At 49.4% G+C, this 24,375-nt stretch overlaps 2 protein-coding genes across 3 annotated transcripts in view; one reads left to right on the top strand and one right to left on the bottom strand.

Moving 5' to 3' along the window:
- Positions 1-1,121: 1,121 nt before the first annotated feature.
- CC2D1B (coiled-coil and C2 domain containing 1B) lies at positions 1,122-12,755 on the top strand. 2 transcript variants are annotated; one of them, XM_065885084.1, is made up of 23 exons: positions 1,122-1,187; positions 2,339-2,483; positions 3,609-3,709; positions 4,085-4,237; positions 4,677-4,802; positions 5,219-5,378; positions 5,574-5,755; positions 5,937-6,012; positions 6,116-6,226; positions 6,309-6,439; positions 6,650-6,722; positions 6,923-7,059; positions 7,497-7,608; positions 7,692-7,864; positions 8,273-8,398; positions 9,371-9,429; positions 9,517-9,633; positions 10,020-10,093; positions 10,241-10,299; positions 10,527-10,578; positions 11,057-11,156; positions 11,323-11,413; positions 12,627-12,755. In XM_065885084.1, the coding sequence occupies exons 1-23, from the start codon at positions 1,122-1,124 to the stop codon at positions 12,753-12,755; spliced, it is 2,553 nt and encodes an 850-aa protein (XP_065741156.1). The 2 variants fall into 2 exon arrangements, with proteins under 2 accessions (XP_065741156.1, XP_065741148.1); XM_065885076.1 differs by having other exon boundaries at positions 7,473-7,608.
- A 6,385-nt stretch (positions 12,756-19,140) lies between these two features.
- The window catches only part of ZFYVE9 (zinc finger FYVE-type containing 9), a 121,554-nt gene continuing 116,319 nt past the window's right edge, over positions 19,141-24,375 (bottom strand). The window contains exons 15-17 of the mRNA XM_065882736.1: positions 22,978-23,083; positions 20,727-20,903; positions 19,141-19,302 (exon numbers count right to left, since the gene is read on the bottom strand). Coding sequence (XP_065738808.1) covers positions 19,141-19,302; positions 20,727-20,903; positions 22,978-23,083 — 445 coding nt within the window. The remainder of the gene's footprint in view (positions 19,303-20,726; positions 20,904-22,977; positions 23,084-24,375) is intronic.

Raw genomic sequence — 24,375 nt, 5'->3', positions numbered from 1 at the left:
GCTCGGTGCCGAGACGGGTTCGCCCTCCTACTTCCTTCCTTTCTGCAGCCAGAGGGATGTTTCTGAATCGCCGACCTAATCGCATCACGTCCATTGCCTTCAGAATCATGCCCAAACTCCTTTAGGCTTAAAGGTTTTTCTCTTTTGCCCCTTGCTCACATTTTCAGCTTCGCTTGTACCATTTCTTGCCTCACACTTTATGCCCCACTAATCCCAGTTTAGTTTTCCTGTGCAGGTCAAGCTATTGTCACCTCAGAACCATTATCAGGTTGTTCCCTATGTTTGGAATCCTATTCCCCTTCCCTCCCCCCAAAACCATAACTCAGCACGGGCACCACCGTCTCCAAGAAGCCTTTTCTCTCTGCTGGGTAAGGGGCTGCCCCTGGGCACCCGTGGCCCCTGGCGCCGCCCTGTGTGGGTTTTGTCCAGGGATGAGGGACTCTCCACCATGTAAATGTCCTTTGAGGACTGACACCATGTCAGATTCATTCTTGCGCTCCCAATGCCCAGGGCACTGTGATGCACAGTAGGTCCTAGGAATGGTTGTGAGGTCTCTGAGTGAGTCAGAATGCTGAGTCAGATTTCTCTAGAGCAGAACTGTCCAATGGAACTTTCTGCAGTGATGAAAATGTTCATTATTTGTGCTGGCTGATGGTAGCCACTAGCTGAAGAACAGGATTTTTAACTTGATTAAATTTCAACATACACAGCCACATATGGCTACTGTGTTTAACAACACAGTTTTAGAGCCTTTCTGAATCCTACCCAGCCTTATACCCACCCTGTACCTAGAGTTACTTCCCTGAACCTGCCTTCTTAAGCCACTCACCACTCAACCACTTGGGTTTAATCCAAATTTGTCAGTCAGTTCGGTAACTTTTTATTGTGTCCACACTCCCCCCCTTAAGCCTATTAACAGGTGGCCACGTCCCTTTCATCTTCCATGGTGCTTGCTTCAGTGCTATACTTCCAGGGCTGGTGTTTCAGCCTTGGGTGTTAAGCATTGCCTTCTTTCTCTGAGTTGGGAGTTTACTAACCACACCCATTGGGGGCGGGCCTTGTAGGCTGCTCCAGTCTGAGCCTCTTCGACTCCCCATTAGACGAGTGTCCAGGCTGCCAAGATGCCAGGGCCAAGACCTCGGAAGGGCCCTCAGGCCAGTGACCAGGGTGTGGCAGCTGCCAAGCAGGTACGGATATACAGCCTCCTTTACCTTTACCTTCACCTTCACCTCTAGGTCAGTCTGAGCGTGAGGGTCTCTGACAACTCGGGCAGACTGGGTCACGTGTGTGGTTTCCCTGTTCGTCTAGAGACTTTGAGCCATGCCTCCTGGAGTTGGCAGAACCCTTAGAGACCCTCTGACTCGCCCCTGCCACACACATGTGGGAGATGAGGCCTGAACTCTCGTGTGTTTCATCCCAGGCTTCCTCCTGCCATGGCCACCTCCATGTGAATGATCTGGAGGGTTCAAGAACCGCCAGAGTTTAGGGTGTTCTGATGGAGTCTCAGTGCGCTCATGGATTCCTCATTTAGGGCCACAGCTTTGCTTGCCCACAACTTGGGCCGTGGCCCAAGTCGGGGACTGATGGAGTCTCTAATTTTCTCCCTTTATTTCTTCTGGGTGCAAGTTCTGAGACTTCTTAGCCGATTTTTATTGTCTTAAAAGAGGCAGGTAAGGGAGGTGGTAGGATAAAGGGCATAGACTCAAGACACAAGACCTTATTTTAAATTCTAGCTCTGCCACTTACAAGGCTGTCTCAGTTTCATCTGAAAACGGAGATAAAAATAGGACCTACCTTTACTTAGAGTAGTCAAATTCATAGAGACAAAGAGTAGAATAGTGGTTACGGGGTGGGGGGTGCAATGGGGAGTTGTTTAATGGGTACAGAGTTTCAGTTTTGCAAGATAATAAGTGTTCTGTGGACGGATGGTGGTGATGGCTGCATACCATTGTGGATGTACTTAACGCCACTGAACTCTACACTTAAAAACTGTTAAGATGGTAGTTTTCATGCTACATGTGTTTTACCACAATTTAAAAGAAAATAGGACGTATCTCAGGATTATGAGAAGTAACTGAGATGGTCACCTAGAGTGCTACTACATGCCCTGCCTGGAAGCTAGTGCTGTTTTGTTGCTAGTAATCATAATGGTAGTGGGGTCTTACTGGGTTCTTTGCAGAGTCACCAGGGAGATAAGCATCCCAGGGGGTAACGGTGCAGGCCTCAGTTTCCCTTTCTGCACATTAGGCCCCACAGACAGCAAAGGAGCCGCTGAGCTCCTGGAGGCTGGCTCTGGGGCTGGGCTCCACCCTCTGCCTCGTTGTGTGTCTCCTCTCAGCTAGGGCTGTTTATGGAGTTCAGCCCTGAGGACATGCTGCTGGGGATGGAGGAGACTGAAGATGATGGGGATCTGGAGGCTGAGCTGCTGGCCCTCACTGGGGAAGCAGGGACCACAGGCAAGAAGCCAGCACCGAAGGGGCAGGGTGAGTTTGGAGCACTTGATGCTGGGGCCAGGTGGGCTCTGCAGGGGGTGGGGAGCCGGCCAGATCATCCGGTCCTTCTGATACCCATGTCCCTTCTGCAGCATTCCCACCAAGAGGCCATCTTGCCCTGCTCACGTGGCTGTGTGATGGGGAGCTCACTCCTTTCTGGACTGCACCCTGTCCCTTGTGGACAGTCAGCAGTCGGAGTCGCAGGCTGACTCAGGTCCCTATCCTTAGCCCTAGCCAGGGCCTGGTATAGACTAGGGGCTCAGCACAGGCTGAACTGGGCACATAATGAGTGCACAGAAATTGCGTCAAATGAATGAATAAGTGGTATCTCCCTCCCCAGCTTGGAAGAGGACAGAGACCTGAAGCCTGGGAGGGTCAGAGGGTCTAAACCAGGAACCCTTAGAGAGAACCATCTCCCATCCCATGTGCTCCTGAACTGAGGACAAGGAGAGGACCCAAGAAGGGGCTCACTGGTTGGGGAGAACGATGGCCATCACTTCTCTCTCAGTCCAAACCTGCTTTGGGTTTGATGAGCCTGGGTTTGAATTTTGGCTCTGCCATTTACCAGGATTGCAATGTTAGGAAAATTAATAAAGTTCTCAGTTTACTCATACATAAAATGTGGATAGTATTGCCTTTTTATTTTTTATTTTTTATTTTTTTTGGCTACACTGCACAGCTTGTGGGATCTTAGTTCCCCAACCAGGGATTGAACCCAGGCCCTCGGCAGTGAAAGCGAGAGTCCTAACCTCTGGACCGCCAGGAGTTCCCAGTATTACCTATCTTGCAGAATTACTGTGAAGCTCAAATGAATGTTAAAAATCTTTATATATATGTGAAAGGTGTGGTTAGGGGGAATGGATGGATACGTCTGTGAATAACTACCACAGCAAAAGTGCCAAGAAGGGAGCAGGTTGTTGCCTGTTGGAGGGCCTGGACATGTTTCCCTGCTGAGGGTCTTCTGCACTGGGTCATAAAGGAAGAGCAGAGGTGGGACTTTGGCTGTCGGGGGGAAGGAGGATTTCTACCTGGGTGTGCCTGCCAGCTCAGTGGATTGAAGTCCCTCCTTTACTCCTTGGGAATCTTCTCTGAGTTGCTGTGACCCTCTTCCCCCAGCCCCACTGCCTATGGCCCACATCGAGAAGTTGGCGGCAGACTGCCTGCGGGATGTGGAGGAGGAGGAGGAGGAAGGGCTGGAGGACGATGCAGACTTGCTGGTGCGTCTGCCCGGCTGGTGTTGGAGGGCTCTGTGGTCAAGCCTGTGGAGGAGGCCTGGGGTGCTTCCCTCTGTGTGTGCTGATGTTGACTGACTGCCTTGCCCTTCTTGGGCCCTTTTCCTGACTGTATGGTGTGAGATCTGTCCCCTTTGATGTGTGGTCTGAGCTCTGTACTTGGGGATTTTCAGATTTGGAGGCTTCACTGATTTCAAGCCTATCCCTGGTCAGATTAAAGGAGTGTTTTGGTAGAGGGGACTTTCAGGCACAGTGAGTGATACTGGGAAATACTGCTGGGGGAGAGTGTCCTTGATTCTCGGGTCCTGTCGTGGGTATGGTCATGAAGCTCCCCAGCTCCTGGGACTTGTGTCTCCCCAGACTGAGCTGCAGGAGGTCCTGGGTGCAGATGAGGAGGCTGGGCCCTTGGATGGCGATGAGACAGCCAGCCCAGGTGGCTCTGAGAAGGAACAGGAGAACATTGAACCTCCAGTGCAGACAGCTCTCCTAACAGCTTCAGTCCCAGAGGCTCAGGTGGGTTCTGGAGGGTCCACTGTGCCTTTGTCCATGTCCTTTGTGCCTGCATGTCCATGTATAACACACACGGAGCATGGCTTGCCTAGGAACACTGTGGTAACTCTTTCCAGGGCCCTCCTTCAGCAGCTGCCCCAAGCAGAGGCTGAGCCCAAGGAACTCCTTGGTGGTTGCCGGCCTCAAAGGCCTCTCTGTTCTCCCAGACCGCCCCCTGCAGCCATTTCCTGGCCTCCACAGATTGTCTGGGCCTCTGTGTTTGCCTCTGACATGGCCTCTGGCCTCTCCAGTGAGTCTTTGCCTCCCACCTTGAGGCTTTTAGGTTCTTCCTTCTCCTTGAATCCAAGAGCTTCGTTTTCCGGGGCAGCTTCCTTGCAGGGAGGGAGCAGCAAGGGCCTGGCTGGCCCTGGAGTGGTGGGGCACTGAACTCAAGTATCTACAGGCTGGAGGGCCTCAGGGGCTGCAGGCTCTGCTGGAGGATCGGATCCACAACTACCGGGAGGCGGTGGCCAGTGCCAAGGAGACAGGTGAAGCAGCCAAAGCCAGGCGCTGTGAGCGCGGCCTGAAGGTGGGTTGGGCTCGGCTGGGGAGCAGGGCTAGTAGTGGGGCTGAGGGCGGTGAGGGCAGAGGGGAGCAGGGCTAGTAGTGGGGCCGAGGGCGGTGAGGGCAGAGGGGAGCAGGGCTAGTAGTGGGGCCGAGGGCGGTGAGGGCAGAGGGGAGCAGGGCTAGTAGTGGGGCTGAGGGCGGTGAGGGCAGAGGGGAGCAGGGCTAGTAGTGGGGCTGAGGGCGGTGAGGGCAGAGGGGAGCAGGGCTAGTAGTGGGGCCGAGGGCGGTGAGGGCAGAGGGCGAGGCACAGGAGGAGCTTGGGCCAGCGGAGGGGAAGCCTCCCCGCCAGCCTTGCAGAGGGGAAGGATCCTGGGCCTGTCTTTGAGCAGGGTCCAGGCCGTGATGGCTGGCTAGGTTTCTGGTTCTTCTTTCCCTCAGACTCTGGAGTCCCAGCTGGCTGCTGTGAGGAAAGGCAGGAAGATCAGTGAGGATGAGATCCCACCTCCAGTGGCCTTGGGCAAGAGGCCCCTGGCCCCTCAGGAAACAACCAGCAGGAGCCCTGGAGCAGAACCCCCAGCTCCCCCCTCTGTGGAGCCAGGTATCTGGAGAGAGTCAGATCCCATCCTGGTTCCCAAGGTCAGAGCCCAAGGCCTGCCTCGCCATCCTGCCATTGTTCCCTTGCTGTCAGTCACACCTTCCCTAAGAGGTCCTCAGGCCAACCAGACCTGGAGGCACTGGTGACCTTCTTCTTTGACCTTCATGTCCTCTCTGTGGACTTTTTGTTTCTCCATAGACAACCCCTCCCAGCCTGAGACAAGCCTCTTGGGCAGCCCTAGTATTTCTGGGCCCCCCGATTCAGACCCAGACCCACGGGCCTTGCTGTTGGCCCGACAGAGAGAGTACAAAGTGGCTGCCCTGAACGCCAAGCGGGCTGGAGACCTAGATCGTGCCCGAGAGCTCATGAGGATTGGGAAGGTATGGCATCTGGTTCAGAGGTCCTGTGTCCAATCCCTCATTTCACAGATGGGGCGGTGACCTGCTCAAGGTCACACAGCTCGACTGGGCTTAAGTGAGACTGGCCTGAGGGGGAGTTTTTCAGCCCAGATCCTTGGGATTCCCTGGCTTATGCCCACACCTGCTTTTCTTCCTGCTGCAGAGATTTGGGGCCGTCCTGGAGGCCCTGGAGAAGGGGCAGCCTGTGGACCTGAGTGCCATGCCCCCAGCACCTGAGGGTCAGTGTGGGAATGGGCGGGGGGAGCCTGCTCAGGCTGGGGCTGGGGCTGGCCAGGCACCCCACCCACACCTACATCTACACCTCTGCTCTGGGTCCCCCAGACCTGAAGCCCCTCCCACAGGCTTCCAAGGCCTCCACAGCACCCGCAGAGGTACACCCAGCAGTAGAGCGAGTGCAGCCAGTGATGGCCTCTGACATCCCAGCCACCCCAGGTAGGACCGGATGATGAGACTACGGAGTGGGGGCCTGGGGGAAGGCAGGCAGAGCTGAGGCCATCTCCTTTCTCCTTTCAAGTGGCCCCTACTGAGCCACAGACAGTGCTAGACGCCCTGCAGCAGAGGCTGAACAAGTACCGTGAGGCAGGCACCCAGGCTCGGGGCAGTGGGGATGAGCGCAAGGCCCGGATGCACGAGCGTATCGCCAAGGTGGGCCTGTAGCCTCCCTCCTTGGCTGGCTGCTGTCTGTCTGCTCCCTGGTCTTTGAGTCTTCATCTGTCTGTCTCTCTCTGGAGCTCTTGCTGCCTCAGGGGCTCTTTTTCCTCCTGGGGCTGCTGTCTTTGTCCTCTTCCTGTCTCTCCCTGAGCGGAGCCTGCAGACTGCTGCCCACCATCAATCCCTCCCTTCCTTCCCTTGCAGCAATATCAAGATGCCATTCGAGCCCACCGAGCAGGACGGAGAGTTGACTTTGCTGAGTTGCCTGTTCCTCCAGGTGAGTGGGGGCTTGGCCTGGGGGCTTATGAGGTCCCTGAGCAGGATGGGGGGAAGGGGAAATGATTTCTCACAGATCTGCCTCCGCTCTGGGGGAGCCACCCATCCCAGCCATGCCCAGGAGGACCCACACAGGACCGGCAGCAATCTGGTGCCTCCCCAAGGCTACCCGAACCCTCTCCCAGGGTCTCTCTTCTACAGGGTTCCCCCCTATACCTGGCTGGGAGCCCACTATGGGTACTGAGGAGGATGTGGTGGCAGCTACTTTAGCAGCTGCCCAGAAACTGGCCTCCGCAGAGGATACAGCCCCCGCAGAGGAAGACGAGGACGAGGACAAGGTTTGGCTGAGTGCCCGAGGCTCCAGGGGTTGGTGGGGGGAAACAGCAGATGAGGGGTGAACCCAAACACTGGTGTCCACACTAACAAGCCCAGCGAGGTAGATATTCTTTCTTCTACTTTACAGAGAAAAAACTTGGGCAAGGGCACCCAGCTAGGAATTAGCAGAGCTGGATTCAGACCAAGGTGTTTCTGACTCCAGAGCCCAGGTTTGATCCCCATTACCCTGCTGTCTCATGTTGGGAGGTTAGCTCAGAGAGCTTTCGAGGCTTCTTCTAGCTCTGAGACTCTCTAGGGCCCACGAGGGAAAGCCATTCCTTTCAGGTCACACAGTGAGTAAGTAGTACAGTGTTAGGAAGAGAGCCAGAGTCTGGAAACTGCCATGGCCGGGGTGGGGAACAGCCTCCTGTGACAGCCTCCTGGGCACCTGCAGGATGAGCCCCCAGCCCAGGCCCCAGTGGCCAAGAAGCCAGCACAGCCTCTGGTCCCTTCATCCCGGCCCCTGCCTGAGTCCAAAACCTCGAGTTCTAAGGAGTCACTGAGTCCGGCTGGTGAGTTGGGGAGAAGAGGGATGGAGGAGTGAAGGCTCTAGTGAGAGGCAGGCATGGCTCTGACCAGCGTCCCCTCCCTCCAGTGCGAGAGCAGGTGGCCCTGCTGCAGGCACGGAAACTGCAGTACCAGCGGGCAGCCCTGCAGGCCAAGCGTGGCCAGGACCTGGAGCAGGCCAAAGCCCATCTGCGGGTGGCCAAATCCCTTGAGGCTCAGATCATCCAGGTGCGGGCTGGCCGACCTGTGGACCTCTCCAAGGTGAGTGTCGCCTGGTTAATGAGCAGCAGGACTTCTCAGGCAGAGAGGTGGGTGGCCGGCTGGACATGCAGACTGAACAAGGTGGCTGCTTGGAGGAGGTGGGACCTGAATAGGATGTGGTGACAGCTGAGAAAGCCTTGTGCTTGTGCATCTCTCTGTCCCAGGACCCCAGGAGAGGCCAGGGGAGGCCAGGGGGGCTGCCTGTGGTGAGAGCTGACCAGGACGGGCAAGGCCAGAGGAAGGCAGAGCATTGTAGCAGCCTGGGATAGGATGGCAGGCAATGAGTTCCCATCACTGGAGGTTACCAGAGGCTGGAGAAACATTTCGTTTGGATTCCTGTGTCTGTTAGGCTCAGTAGAGGAATAATCTAACTCTTGAGGCCCCTGAGGGGCCTTGTGACCTGGGCAGGTGCCTTCACCCTTAACGGATGAGGAGGGCGACTTCATCCTGATCCACCATGAGGACCTGCGACTCTCTCAGAAGGCTGAGGAGGTGTATGCCCAGCTACAAAAAATGCTTCTGGAGCAACATGAGGTCAGTAAACTGCTTGTCTGTCCTCCCCTTTCAGTGCCCACAGCTTCCCCTTGGTGAAAGGCAAGATAGGATTCAAATTCTAGCTCTTCTACTTACTTGGCTGTGTGATCTTGAGTAAGGCACTTCCCTTCTCTGAACCACATTTTCCTCATCTATAAAATGGATGATTAATGCCCCTCTTGCAGGGTGGTTATGAAGTTCAAACAGAGTGCAGGAGGAATTACTTTGAAGATGGGAGGAAGAAGTGTTTGGGGAGACAGATATGCATGTGTGTGTGTATGTAAGATATACATAGATGTATAACTGGGTGTATGTGTATCTATCTGAACGGCTGCCTGCAAGTCTGCTTTCTAAAGTGATGTTTCTATTAGGTTTTTTTTTTTAATTTATTAGTTTATTTTTGGCTGCCTTGGGTCTTTTTTGCTGAGCGTGGGCTTCCTCTAGTTGCGGCAAGCTGGGGCTACTCTTCATTGCCGTGCGCGGGCTTCTCGTTGCCGTGGCTTCTCTTGTTGTGGAGCATGGGCTCTAGGAGCACAGGCTTCAGTAGTTGTGGCTCGGGGGCTCAGTAGTTGTGGCTCATGGGCTCTAGAGCTCAGGCTCAGTAGTTGTGGCACACGGGCTTAGTTGCTCCACGGCATGTGGGATCTGCCCGGACCAGGGCTCGAACTCGTGTCCCCTGAATTGGCAGGCGGATTCTTAACCACTGCGCCACCAGGGAAGTCCCTTTCTGTTAGGTTTTAATGAAGAATAGGAGTTTGCTAAGGGAATTTAGGGGAATGGCTATCCTCAGGAGAGGAAACAGCAAAAACTCAGAGAAGTGCAATGGGACTTGGGAGCAGTGAATTTGAGGTACGTGTTGGAGGAGAGGGGTGAGGCTAGAGAAGGTTGGACCTTTCAGAAGTCGGGCCTCGAAGGCCAACCTAGACGGGTCCTGCTCTGGACTCTGGATTCACTCTGAGCCCCCATTTTCAGAAGTGTGTGCTGTTCTCCAAGCAGTTTATGCACCAGGGCAATGTGGCCGAGACTACCCGGTAAGTGCGGGGCTGGGGCTGGAGCTTGTGGGGTGGGGAGCAGAAAATGAGCCCTGCCATGCTGATGTGCACACCTGTCCCTGTCAGGTTTGAGAATCTTGCTCAAGACCGCAAGAAGCAGCTTGAGATCCTGCAGCTGGCCCAGGCCCAGGGCCTTGACCCTCCCAGCCACCACTTTGAGCTGAAGACATTCCAAACTGTGAGGTGCCAAAGCCTAAGGGAGACCGTGGCTCCAGGCAGGGACTGGGCAAGAAGCTGGGAGCCAGGGGTGGAGACTTAGGCCCCTTGAGTGAAGCTTCCCAGGCTTGACCCTGAAGTAGGCCCTGGGGCTGGGGAGCAGTAGGACATGGTGCCTGTCTGTGAGGAGGGGCTCAGAGCTGTGTGGTGGCTGGGGAAAGAGCCCTGGACTAGGGGTCACAGACCGAGGTCTGCACGCCAGCTCTGCTGCTTCTACTCAGACAAGCTTTGCTTCCCTGGGCCCACTCTCCTCTTGGCCACCACCCTGCTGGGTAGGCAGCCACTGGAAGAGGGGACCTTTTCCTACTGCTCTCCTTCACTTTGGGCTCTTTATCCTTGCTTCCTGGCTCTAGGATCTTCGCAGAACTGAACAGCACAGAAATGCATCTGATTGTTGTCCGGGGAATGAACCTCCCAGCCCCTCCAGGTAGCCCTAGGGCCACCCCTACTCTAAGAGGCACTTGTCTAGACTCTCCACTCCTGGCTGCTTAGGGAGGCACTGGCTCTCCCTCTGCATCAAGTGCTGGACTCCTGGCTACTCCCTCTGACCCTGACTCCTGCTTCTCCTTCATAGGGGTGACCCCTGATGACCTGGATGCTTTTGTGCGGTTTGAGTTCCACTATCCTAATTCGGTGAGATTCAGGTAGCAATAGGATCCTGTGAACCCCATCTTCCCTTCCAGGGCCCTGTGCTCTATTTCTCCCCGTCCCTGGAGTCTGGCTATAGGGAGGGGTTTGAAGACCCTTGGGCACATTCCCTCTATGGGTCCCTTCCCTCGGCATTGATGTAGCCCAGAGTTCCTGGCCCTGTACCTCTGTTTTTTCAAGCTGTCCTGACTCCTCTCTTCTCACTGCTTTAGGACCAGGCTCAAAAAAACAAAACAGCTGTGGTGAAAAACACAAACTCTCCAGGTGAGGACCCACGTGAGGGCTGCTTTCTCCTCCCTCTCACCCTCTGATATATCTGTGCAGCACTTGTGTTTCCAGAGTGCTTTCAGATCTATTATCTTACTTGGTCTTCTCAGCTTAGCAGATACAGGCAGGTATTACTACTACTTCTCTAAAGTAATTGGGGAAACTGAAGCTCAGAGAGGTAGAGGGACTTGCCTAGGGCCTCACAGCAAGGAGATGGTGGAAACAGGACTTGAATCCAGGAATCCTGACTCCAAATTCCAAGCCTTTCCCATTTTGGTTTGATCTGTGTCTAACAAGAACTGTCCAAGTGGACTTCAAGGCCAGGACCTCGATGCTCTCTCTACCTCCCTCTGGTGGCAGTGACTCCGAATTGCAGGCAGAAAGATTGAGAGGGGAGGCCAGCCCTGGGCCAGTTTCCACTTCGTCAGGAAATCCCTGAGAGCCAAGTTCCTCTGTCTTCTCCCCACTCTTGCAGAATTTGATCAGCTCTTCAAACTAAACATCAACCGAAACCACCGGGGCTTCAGGAGGGTGATTCAAAGCAAAGGAATCAAGTTTGAAATCTTCCACAAAGGGTGAGGGCTCTGGTCAGTCACACTGCCAAGGTGGGCTGGGGGGAAGGATTGGTTTCTGTTGCTGCTGCTGCCCCTGCTACTATTTAGTTTTCTTGTGCTGGGTTTAGCCAGCTCACTTCTGCCTTCCCTGCCCAGTCCAATCCTCTGCTGACTCTTGGCTTTCCAGATCCTTCTTCAGAAGTGACAAGCTGGTCGGCACAGCCCACCTGAAACTGGAGCGTCTGGAGAATGAGTGTGAGATCAGAGAGATTGTGGAGGTAGGGTGGGCAAATCGGAGGACTTGGCAAGAAAAGAGCCAACGTTCACTGAACATCAGTCCCTGTTGTGGGTTTTTTGTGCCCATTAATTTAAAAATATCCATAAGTGTGCTATAGAGTATGTGCTATGCCCATTTCACAAATGAAGAGATTCAGAGGGTCTGAGAAAATTTCATAGCGTCACCCAGAGAGGAAGTAGCTACAATCCTTCCAAGACGCTCTGCACTACTCAGGCTCCCAGGGATGGTGGATTAGGGGGCTTTTGAGGGGCCTGATCACAGCTGTCAACTTGGCACACACAAATTCCTAGGTGTCTGGGGGCAGGTTATGGTTGAGGCAGTTGTCTGGCAACGTGATGAAGCAGAACAAGCTCTGGACATAAAGTTGATAATGTATTCCCTGAGGAGGGACCCACCAGAACACAGCTAGTCCGTGTTTAGGAATCAGCCCCAGACAGCCCCTTAAGCTTCCCTGAACTCACTGAATTTCACAGGGACTCCCAGAACTTGCCCCTGATGATGAGGCAACTAAGGTTCCCAGAGGAGAAGGGTGTTCCACAAGCTCGTACATAGCCTCTCTGGCACAACTAGGCCCAGACCCTGGCTGATGCCTTCGTAGGCTGCGGCTTTTCCCACTACATTGCCTCTGCCTGTTAGGGGGAGTTCTTAAGTGGGGCCTGTATCAGCCCCAGTGAGGTTGGTTAGACTTCACAATTCTGTAGCACTGCTTTGAACTCCAGCCGCCCCGTCTCCTGCATAGGAGGGAAGTAGCGTGGCGGCTGGAAAGACAAGCACGTCCTGACCTTGCTGCACAGTGGCTGTGTGACGGTATCATTCACTTCTCTCTGGGCCATCTGTGAACTGAAGTTTTGGGCTCAGTGATTTTTCAGGCTGCACCTTGAAGCCAGAGCATTTCTTCCAGGAGTTGCCAAGGGGACTGTGGGGAAAATTGAGGAAGCAGAGCTCTAGGTTTCTTACTTCCACTTCAGAGCATTGGTGCTTATTTGGATTTACATATGACTTTTTAAATAAGACTTACCTAAAACCACCACCATCAAACAGCAGGAGGGTGGGGTTGTCCTGAGATGGAGACTCTGGTGTTGAGATGCAGGATGCTTTTAGCTCCTCTGTCTCCTCACCTGTGAGCACAGGGAGCTCCCTGCTCCCCACCCCTTTCCCCTCAGTTACCATCTCCCTCTCCGTGGTCCTCACAGGTCCTGGACGGAAGGAAGCCCACTGGGGGCAAGCTGGAGGTGAAGGTGAGGCTGCGGGAGCCTCTGAGTGGCCAGGATGTGCAGATGGTCACCGAGAACTGGCTGGTCCTGGAGCCCAGGGGCCTGTGAGGTGGGCAGTTCTCTGGGCCCTTAGAACCTCTGTCCCCTGGTCACTGCCTGGGCCCTCCAGGGACCCTTCCAGTACTCAACTCATATCTAAGGAGAAAGCCTAGGAGTTTCTCATCTGTGAGGAAGACCAAGAGGCAAAACTGTCGGTTGGGTAGCGCTCAGGCTCAGTGTCTCACGATCTTCAGCAGAACTGGGGAAGGAAGTTAACTTTCCCAGGTCTGTCTTCAGGAAACACTTTCTAAAATCTACTTGTACATTCACTGCAGTTTAGACTTCCTGAGCTTTGTGCCCTTGTGCAACAGAGGGTCAATGTAGGGAGTGGAGTCAGGCCAGCAATTCCTCTCCAGCTTCGCCCCCCCACCCCCGCTTTGCTGGCTATAGAGGTCATTGTACATAAAGGAGATGCTGCTGCACAAGCACCAAAGGCCTGTGACGTACTTGCGTATCGACCACGGCCCTAGTCGTTCCTGTCGCCGGCCCCTCCCCAGGCCTCCACCCAAACGGGCTGGATTCCAAGATTGCTCCTACCCCTCCATCTGGGGGAGGGCGAGGACAGCCTCACTGCTCTGCCATGGAGTCTTGTAACCCCTTAACCCCTGGGTAGCAACTGCTTGCAGCTTGCCCCAGCCCCCAGTTGCACCATTTCTAGATGTGCCTTTAAAAGATAGAACTGTAAGGGATGGGAAGACTCGAGTGTGGTCTGGACACCCTGCCACACCCCCTGCTTAGGGTGGGGGCAGGGTCCTGTGACTCCAGGTGGCCAGTGGCAGCCTATCCCACACAACTCAGTTTACCCCCTCAGTTTGCCCTGCCTGTGCCTGTGCCTTGGTTCCTGACAGCTGCTGCACGAGCCTCCCTGCTTCTCAGAGCTCTCAGTGCAAGTTTGGTCAGGACTGTGTGGTGGGAAGTAAGGGTAGGGCTGTGTTAGGTTGGTCCATGTACCTAAGACTGAAAGAATGTTAACTAGGAAAGAAAAAATATATATATATGTGTATATATGTTATGTAGCTGATTTTATTTAAGAAACTAGGTCTAATTAACTCATTGTAGGGGATTTACACTCTCCTCACAAAGTAACCATCAAAGTCCTAAACAAAAGCCCTGCTGCTCCCTGTCACTTTTTAAAGCCAGAGTGGCAGTAACATTTGTTAATTGACAGAAACTGCTGCTACGGCTTCCTCTAGAGACAGGGTAGGGGAAGCCTTGCCTCTCATCACCTAGGGAAATCCCTTCGTTTCTTCCCAAGAAATTCTCCTTTGGCTTTGTTTTTCTGAATGGATGGAAATAATGGAGGGATTTATAGTTGCAACAGATTTAATGTTCAAAACTGCAATATTCTACATCTCTTAGAAATAAACTTTAATAACGCATCTTTTTCCCCCCTTTTTTTGAAGCATTAAGTTCAACAAAGCATTCCTGAAGATAATTTTTTAAGGCTTTATGTAAAGCAGATACATTCAACTTACTGATCACTATAGTATCGCAAATGCACAGCTCGGGGATTGAGCTTTTGTGTGTGTGTCTTTTTCTGGGATGGAGCCAAACCATGCTTCCCTGCCCTTAAGAGCAGAGCTTATAGTGGGTAACAGAGCAGGGACAACAAATAACTTTTCTGAGAGCTTGCTGGCCAGTCTTACCTATCAGAGTGAACTACCAAAAATTCCATTGATGTGAGCCTTAACCCTTAAATGCAGTCATATCTATATGTCATACAAGCAGCCATCTAGAATGAAAAGGAGGGTTGTTAGCCCTCCTAAGGTGGCCTAGAGCAAAGAGGGGTGGCAAAGAGGGTTCCTGACTCAACCTAGTCTTCCCCGCAGGGTTTGCATCCAACTCACCAGTGCTAAGAGGGCTTGAAGCTTCTGCCAGCCCTAGGAATTTCTAAACTCACTCCTCTGCTAGAAATTTGATAGGAAGTTTTCTGTGGCTCAGAGATTTCCCATCATAACCTGTTCAATTTCATTCTGCTTAACTGCCCTTTGCTTTTTGGAAAACAGAACTTCCAGGCTGAGAGAGGCAAGACAAAGCCGCCCACTGGACTTAGAGACTAAGGTTCTTAAAAGGCCTTTGTTTTAGCCACGGCATGCAGGGGTCACTGGCATGGGAGGAGCCTGCCCAGCTTCATCTTCTCCTAAGATTTATCCAAATGCAGCAACTCAGCATCGCAGATTAGTGACTTATGAGCAGTTGAGAATCAGCCACAACCCAAATCATTTTTAAATTTTAAAATTTCTTTTCAATTTAGGGCAAGGCACATTTTCTTTTGAATTAGTGAACTGAATAAAATATGGAAGAAATTTATCTCAGAATCAGGAAGTCTTGCTCACAATTAAAGGGCAGACTAGTTTATTATTTTCCTTTCTTATAGCACTATTCTGAAACCTGCATTGTTGCTTCCCAATTTTTGAGCGCTTGTTTTCCAAATATGTGTGGGCAGCTCTTAAAAGATCTTGCCCCTTAAGTAAAGGCTACAGAGCTTCCCTGGTGGCGCAGTGGTTGAGAGTCCGCCTGCCGATGCAGGGGACACGGGTTCGTGCCCTGGTCCTGGAAGATCCCACATGCCGCAGAGCGGCTGGGCCCGTGAGCCATGGCCGCTGAGCCTGCGCGTCCGGAGCCTGTGCTCTGCAACGGGAGAGGCCACAACGGTGAGAGGCCCACGTACCGCAAAAAAAAAAAAAAAAAAAAAGTAAAGGCAACTGCTTTTAAGATGAAACTGTGTGGAGCTGAGACTGGTAGAAGGTAGAGGCAGGTGGCTTGCACCTGGTCCAGTTCCATCACAGATAGATTCTTCCCTTCTCTGGGCCTCAGCTTCCCAAACTCTAAAATGGGCGTTATCATTCCTATTCTGCTCCTTATCCCTTCTGGCTACATTACAATCCTCCAAATCCCATTACTGTCATTATTAAAATTATTTTAGCATTATTATTAAAATAGAAACCACCGTCACAAACTTACTCTAGAAACAGCGTTAAGCAGATTGCTTGCTTGTTGTCTGAAATGCATTAAATGCATAAATTATTCCCCAGATGACTATTTATGATAGAAGTAAATTCAGTTGGAAATTCTGAGCTCACCAGCATTCAGGAAACACTGGGCATGAGGGAAGACACTAGATGGGAACTTATACAGGGCAAAGTTGCATATTTCTGTAGCCCTAGAGTCTGGTAGGTGCTCAGATAAGAGTTGATAAAAAGAAATGGAGAAACTACATTGCCGAGCATTTGGTAAGAATTTAGTTTTTAAAAATTTAATGTTACCAGAATGGCAATTTCTGTTCCTCTTTATAAGGATCTCTGTATCTCAATCTAAGTTTACATTATAGAAGAATCTGCCTTCTTTAGAAATGTGATGTTTCAGTTCTATACAACATACAGTGTATAAAAACAAAAATGAAACGAGGGAAAACAGTGAACTAGCTTTGGCTATTTTATGCCCAATTCCACAAGATGATTTTACTAAACATAAAGGACATTTTATGCAATTGAGAATGGACCTGACTGTGCAGGGCCAGAGTAGGGGAATTTAAAAGTTTGCACTGATCCCAAAAGGTATGTATAACTGCAAGATCTATTTAGGTGGCAGGAAGAAAGGTAACTTCTCTAGGAGGACAGGACCAAGGGAGCCAGCTCCTACAGAAGCTCCAATTTATATTTAGACCAAGCTAGATGTTACACCCAAATACCTACTACTAGTATTATTAATCCTGTTATTAACAAGTGCATCCTGTGCCTGTCAGGTTTGGGGGGTGACAGTCCAAGGGCTCGGTCCTTACAAGTTGGTGTTCGGTGGGCTCCCATTCTTTTCTTGCCTTAGAAGCTCCAAGTCTACGGGAAAGGTCACAATCCCAGCTCTCTGCAGCCACCATCAGCGAAGGCTGTGGAGAGGCAGATGTAGAATGTTGATTTCCCCCACCACGGAAGAGAATTAACCTAGCTAGACACACTTGGGCCTCAGAAAACAGCTGTTGCCCTAAACGTAGTTCCACAGCCTGTAATTGCCAAGTGCTAAGCCCAGCTCCAGCCACTGAGGAGCAGCCTCTCACTGTCTCAGAGGCCCGCACTAGCTTCCAGGGGCTTCTTGGAGTTGTGCTTTCACTGAAGAGGGACCAACCTCTCGCTTGGCCTGGGTGTTTAGAAGATGCCAGTGCCAAGGAAGTGAGTTGCCCTAGAGCAGTGTTTTTCAAACTGTGGGTTGTGAAATCTATTTGGTCTGTGACCAAAATAAATTCTTAATGAAGGAGAAAATGATCAGAGTGCATCACATATATTATCTGGTAAACCAAATAATATTATTTGGTAAATAATTTGGTAAATCAAATCTTGGCTTCTAATACCACTTCCTCTTAAAAAAACAAAAAACAAAAAACAAACAGGCTGATTCCAAGGCTGGGACAGGGTTAGCCCAAGATGGCCCTGGGGCATCTTGTTAGGCCAGAAAAGGAAGTGTTCAGAAAAATGTTAGGAGCATGTCACAAGGATGTGGGAGCTCACCTGAAGGGGTTCTCTCTGGCCAAAGCTGAGACCATTTGAGCACCAAAATAATGAATTAGAACCATTCAAAAAGTAATCCCAAGTCCACAATGAAAACTAATTACATGAATAAATAAGAAAGAAGGGCTTTTGCTTATAGATAATCAAGTGCAACTGATAAAGGTAGAGGACGTGCTGGAATTGAGAAATCATTTGTAGCCATTATAGTAAAAGATCAAGAGATCAATTCAGACAGGAAACATCAGAGAATGCTAACTCGTAAGGGGAAATTTCAGTGAGCAAGATAATCTGCAAGTATCTCTAGACATATTGGTTATTTGTTCCAAAGGGGAAAATATACAGTGGACAAACTGGACCACACCTTGACCAGGTGATGAAAATTTACCATCAGTGAGGGGCAGAAGGACATTAAGTGACCCCTGATGTGGGTCACTTAAGTGACCCCTGTTGTGTCCTAAGAAGGACACAACATCACTTAGGGAGGATTCTGGCCAACAATGCGTAATTCACCTAATTATGAGGAAATACCAACTGAATGCAAAATGAGGCATTTTCTATTAAGAAATGAGTAGTTGGGGGAACCTTATTCACCAAAAATACTAATGACATAAAAGATAAAGGTGAATCATGACAGCAACTTACCATGTCTGTCTTATCATGCTGGAAGCTTCACTGGAGGGGAAAGATGCTGTGAAGGACATTATTGGACAGATGCTAGGTTAAAGTATCACACCGAAGTTGAGACCTGTCCTATGGTTATGGAAGAAAATGTGCTAATTTTTAGGAAACAAATCAAGTATTTAGGGATAAAGGGCTATGATGTATGCAACTTACTCTCAAGTGCCTCAGTTTTTTATGGAGAGAGAAAAGGAAAGGAACACTGATAAAGCAAATGAGTTAATCTGAGAACAATAGCTGAATCTGGGTAAAGCATACGTAGGTGGTGGTGGTGGTGGACTTTTTAACTTGCCACTTTCCTGGAAGTTTAAATTATTTCTCAATAAAATATTTTTTTAAATACCTATAGTGTAGAGAATTCCCTGGTGGTCCAGTGGTTAGGACTCTGCACTTTCACTGCCAGGGCCCAGGTTCGATTCCCTGGTCAGGGAACTAAGATCCTGCAAGCGGCAGGGCATGGCATGGCATAAAGTAAAATACCTCTAGTGTATATTATAACTAAAAATGTCTTGGGTATATCCTGTCAGCTTTCACAGAAAGGCCCGATTCAGTGTCTCATCCACTCTGGCAGATCTTGAGAGATCCTGTAATTGGCTCTACTATCCAGGTGACCTCATTTACACTGAGTCGCCCTTCCTTGAATAGAAGAGAGATAATCCTTTGGGTCTTTGATTCACTTCAATAAATAATCTAGTAAAAACAAAAAATCTAAGTGTGACTCCTCCTTGAAGTTGCTGTGATGTAACTGGGACAAGATCAGCGTGAAACTGTCCTTTTTATATCCATCCTATACAAAGAGTTCAAGACTGACGCTTCATTTTTTATTTCCCCTCTGCCCTCCCACCCCACCCTTGGTGATGGCTGTACCCATCTGAACATTTCTGAGCACAAGACCAAAAGTAAGTCTTAAAACAGAGGAGCAGAACTCTTGTCTAAACAGTAACAGAAGGGGATTAGCTGCAAGAATAGCGTAACTGTGGTGCAGTAACAGAAGCTGCCCAGATCTTCTCGGTGGACAATGCATAGAAGACTTAGAATTATGGAACATCTGTCCCCCCACCCACCCTTTCCCACCCCGTCCCCCAAACCCCCACCCCACCCCCTCCCCCATTAATAGTGTTAACAAAATCTTAATTTTCCAGTTCTAAAGTGCAAATGATTTGGGTATGACTGCTGTTGCAACAGGTCTGAACAGAAAAAAATGAAGTCCTCTCTGTCTATGCGATGTTTTCCAGAATATAAAAGATGAGTTCCATGACGATGGGGCCCTCACTGAGCTGGCAGGCCCCTCCATGGATCACCGGCACCAAAGCGCTGTCCAGATCGTTCATGTACTGCGAGGGAAGGGGCTGGCCATTGCTCCCTGCTTGATAGCCAACCTACACCGCAGAAAGAAGGGGAGGAGAGGTTACTGGACAGAGAAGATCTCTCCCGAGGGCTGAGGGCCAAGGAGGCTGAGCAGGAAAGGAGATGTCCTTCTTGACCAGGGGCTAGAACTGGCGGTAGACACAAACTTCTCCTTCTCTTCCCTGAATTGTCACTTACCATCCTATCATTCATCCTGCCTCTACCACATGATAGCTGTGAGACCTTGGGCCAGACACTTAATCTGTTAGCGTCTTAGTTTCCCAGGAAGGGGGGACGGGGCACAGAGAGGTATGGAATGTCAGCAGTAATACGTAAACCTTTGGTTGTGAAAATTAAAACGAGAAATATACTGGGTAAACTCCCTAACACAACAGGAACTGAACACTTGTTCTTCCATCCATTCTTCCACACACCATCTTCTGAACACCTACAAACACAGGAATTCAAGGATGAATGTAAACAGGGCCCCTGCCCTCGACAGCCCTACACATTTAGCAGAAAAATGTTTGTTCTTAAATTGTTTTATGTGCGGTAATTCTCCAGCCAGATTTTCAGTACCATTTGAGAAAGAACCGTAATACCTCATTTGTATTACCTTGACATGCTTAGTACAGCACTGGGCAAGACCTTTAGTAGAAAATAACTATATCTGTTGACTGATGACTAGTCAGGAAATGCAGCCAAACATATAACCTTTCACATTTTCCCTGATAATGACATAACTCTGCATCAAAGCAGGAACACTGGGACATGTCACACGGATCTAAAATCCAAAAGAAATGTAGGGAGATTAGAGTGCTAGGCCACAGGAGAGAGACACTGGGAAAGGAAGTGGGGGCAGGGTGCACTAAGACTGGATTGTGACTACAAACAGCATACAAAAAGGTTAATAAGTAAGACAGGGAGGGAAGCCCGGCCACAGGAGACCTGAACTGACAGGAAACCCAATGGGGAAATAGTTCAAGTCCTAGCCACTAACTAGCTTGGAAATGTTGCCAGTAAGGGGTGGGAGCTGCAGAGGCCAGTCGGCAGAAGTCTTCTGTAGTTTAAGAAAATGACAGGATATGGGACGGCTTAGGACCTGCTCTCTAAAGGAGGCAGAATGATTCCCAAAGGGCGGGGCTGGGGAGTCTCAAAGGCTGGCCCTGATGTCATTCACACCGGAGGTGGCTGGTCCTCACACACACTTCTTAGCCCACACTAAAAAGAAAAGTCCTTGCAAGAATTCAGGGGAGGAAGCCAGAGAGTTCCAGTGGTTCAGAGAGTCTGACCAAGCAGCACATCCAGCTGTATTACCAACAGAGGGAAGGCTAAATACTATATCTGGTCAGGCCCAAGGTCCAGAGACTTATACTCTCTGGGTTGCAGCAGGAAAACTCACATGTCAGAAAACAGACACTGCCCAAGGCCCGCTTCAAAGGCTGAGACCCTTTACCTGATCTGAGTCAAGTGTCACACGTAGTCCCAGTTTAGTCATTCCATCTTCCTTCAGAAGCTTCAGGTGGGGACACAGAGCAAGACAAAAAGCCTTGGCAACGTGCTCGGTCAGTCGGCTGTGATCTGCGGGATCACTCAGGCAACTGTGCTGGTCATCATTTTCTAGGAAGAACACCTGGTCCCCAAACAAAAGAGACTTTTAAACTTGTGCCTAGGAGATGTAGGAAGAAATGAGTACACCAACTCACGTGTATGAGCAACCTGATTCCCTAAGATGTGCAGGAAGACCTCGGACACCACGAGGTCCTTGGGCCAAGAAAAGTAGGGCACTGACATCTTACATCTAAGAGACAGCCTCTGCCTCTCACAGTCTCTGCATCCACAAAATGGTAGCTGCTATCTGCCTATCTAGCTGAAAGCCATGGCCATGGTCATAATGGTATGTTCTACGCAGAACCGGGAATGGCTTACATTTTGCACTGTAAACTTGTAAAAGGAATCCCTAATATGTGGACAACTTTCTAAGAGAACGGACCTTATAGATCATGTCACCCAACACCTTCATATTACTGATTACTCATAGAAGGGAGGTGACTTGCTCAGGGCCTAGACCAGAATCTGCCTCTTATCACAGACAGTTTTTCCCACCACATGGCTCTGCCACTGCTGAGGCCAGAGTTGTGTCAGTGTCCTTGAACTGAGCACTGCACTGGGCGCAAGCAGAAGCATAGCAGATTTGGAACTGAGACTTGAGTCCTAGTCACATAGAGGAGGGTCATGAGCAAGTCCTTTAGCTTATTAATGCCCGGTTTGCCTCTGTAAAATGGGAAGCACCTATTCTCTCTGGTTATTATAAAAATTAAATGATATAAAAGCAAAACGTAAAAGATACAGATACGTAAATACACAATGCTTCTATATACCACACCCTAGCTTACTGCTCAAGCAGTGGCTTATACTAAGAATACTGCAAAGGGGCCACTCTGAAGCCCTACGCCCGATGCACTAGTGAGAATGGCAGCATGAAACGATGGAAGGAGCTCTGGAGTGGGACTCAGGAGACTTCTGGCCCTGGCTCTGCCAGCAACCAGCATTAGGCAAGTCTCAAGTCACCCGGCCTCTCTGAGACTGTTTACTCATTATGTAATTTCTCATTTCTCATCTCCCTACCTCAGTTGGTTACTAGGGAGCAAAAAGGAGGAAACACAGGTCAAACTACTTTGTAAGCAATAAAGACATTTACATGTTCCAGACCCTGCACTACTCAAAATATATCAAAGGGATGATCATTACAAAGCAAGCAGATAAAACCACTCAGCCACATATGAAAACACCAAGCATGGCATGAAAGATAAGTCACTTGGAACAACAGCTCAAGAACTGAAGAACCTCTAGTCTATGTGTTGTCAGGAACCAGCTAGTAAACTTGGGTAAGGCATTTAACCTCCCTTGGCCTCAGTTACCCTGTGTGTAAAATGGAAAAGGTAGAAGTCAAAGAACTTCTTAGATTTAAAAAAAAAAATAAGATTTTTAAAGCTGCCAGAAATCCTAGAGATCTTATCATTTAATACTTTATTTTATAGACAAGTATAAATGAGGTTCAAGAGAAGTTGAGACATAGGACCTACCTGTTTACTCTCAGAAAATAAACTTTCTGATTTGTCTGATTTGTCTGACATGTACACATATACAGGGTTTCTGCCCTGTCCTCTCATTCCCAAGTTAGCCTCTAACACAGCTTTCATGTTAAGGAACAATACAGTGGAAAAGAGCTTAGGAGTTGGCCAGATCTGGGTTTGAATCAGGACTCAGCCATTACTTAGTCGCCATGTAATCTTGGACAAGTTAGTTTCTGAGCTTTAGTTTTCTTATTGGTGAGATAAGTCTATTTTTTAAAGACTGTGTTATCCAAGACAGTTATAACTACAGCATAACCAGCCCAGCTTTCTGAAGAATCCAGCAAAGATGGTATGCACCCTTCAGAGATACACCCTTCTTGAGTTCCAATGTGAACAAATCTCTAAACACTAGTTCATCGGGAGGAGATGTCTGACTGCTGCAGGCCGCACTTTGTGCATTTCTTCCTAGTGAGCTAAGACAGACCAGAGAGAATTGGAGTATAGAAGGTAAACAGAGAGATTTTATTTATTTATTTTTCTTATCCTCCAGAATCAGCCCAGAATGTGTCTCTGGGCCGAGCAAAAGTTGTCTTCAAAGGAGGTGAAGGATGCCAAGTTTCATTTCCTTACCTCTGTCCATCTGATGACTTTTCCATTTGCTTTATACTCTGATCCATGGAATATCTTCACACTTGTTATAGACTCCATGGACTTCCCATCTATGGGACTTATGACACTAAAACAGAGACAAAAGGAAAGAGATGGAAGCAGCTCAAAGTTAGAAGAACCACTTCTCTTGTCAAGTCTTTTGACTAATTACACTGGGTGCCTTGCTGAACACGTGTGTAAAACATCATAAAAGAAGAAGCCACTGCACAAAAATGTACATGAACAGAGCTCTCAGGGAAGGGCCTATGCACTGAAATAATTCAGGGAACACACATATGACAAAGGAGTCCTGATTCCAGGAGCTGGTTATTTAATGTAAAGAAACTTCCTGCTCTCTTCCTCCAGTATTCCTCCCTTCAGTGACTGCACAGCCCCACCCGATGCTGCTCTCCCCTGGCTTTGCCACAGCACTCCGCTCCTGACTGTGACAACACTCATCACATCATACTCTCCAGACGTCTGCGTATTTGCCTCACAAATGAACTTCCGAAAGGGAGGGTATACGATATACTCACCTCTGTGTGCTACATTTCCAGGTCTGACACACTGCTTGGAATGTAGGCAGTTAATAAGTATTTATTGATTAAAGGAATTATTTGACCAAGTATGTTAATTATGACAGTGCTGGTGTGAACTGATGAACATGTATCTATATTATCTATCACAACAAACTCCCTTCAGTGCTACATTATCACTTCTAGATTCCTGAATAGAAAGGCCACATTTTATGGTCGTGCCCTCTCCAAAATATAGCAAGTATAAATATGTGGAGATACATACTCATTCCAATGAGGATTCCAAATAATTGTCGCAAAGATTCCAAACTTTTCCTAACAATTTTCAAACCTGTTTATATTTTTGAATCTCTATGTACAAAAGGTCAAATTTAACCTAAATTGGGATTCGCTTCATTTGATGAATTAAAATTATTTAACCATTGTTAAGATTAACTTCTAACTCATCAGAGAATGTCAAAAATAGAGCAGCCTCAGTTGATTAACACTCTTTTGAGAAAGGCTACCCTGACACAGTGGAACAAGCTGGAAAACATTCAGTCTACACACTACAAACTAAACTCCTGGGTTCAAGAGTCTTCCCTGACTAGTTCTTGTCCTTTTTTCTAAGATGCTGCCACTGGCACGTGTTGTAGGAAAGGGCAACCTACTTGTTGTTAGCTACCAATCCCTTAAGGCATCAGATTTTCAGTTTATCAACTTTTTTGTCCTAATAACCATGGAATTTGTTGTGACAGATAATATAGACACTTGTTCATCAGTTCACACCATCAACCTAATAACCAAATCTAATAGAGAATTAAACACAAATTGATTTTGAAATTTTCCAGGAAGTATGGGAAGA

The sequence above is a fragment of the Phocoena phocoena genome, chromosome 1 (genome assembly GCF_963924675.1).
Source record: "Phocoena phocoena chromosome 1, mPhoPho1.1, whole genome shotgun sequence".
In the NCBI taxonomy this organism is placed as follows: Eukaryota; Metazoa; Chordata; class Mammalia; order Artiodactyla; family Phocoenidae; genus Phocoena; species Phocoena phocoena.
Note: the sequence above shows the minus strand (reverse complement) of the source record. Positions and strands in the feature narration are given on the sequence as shown.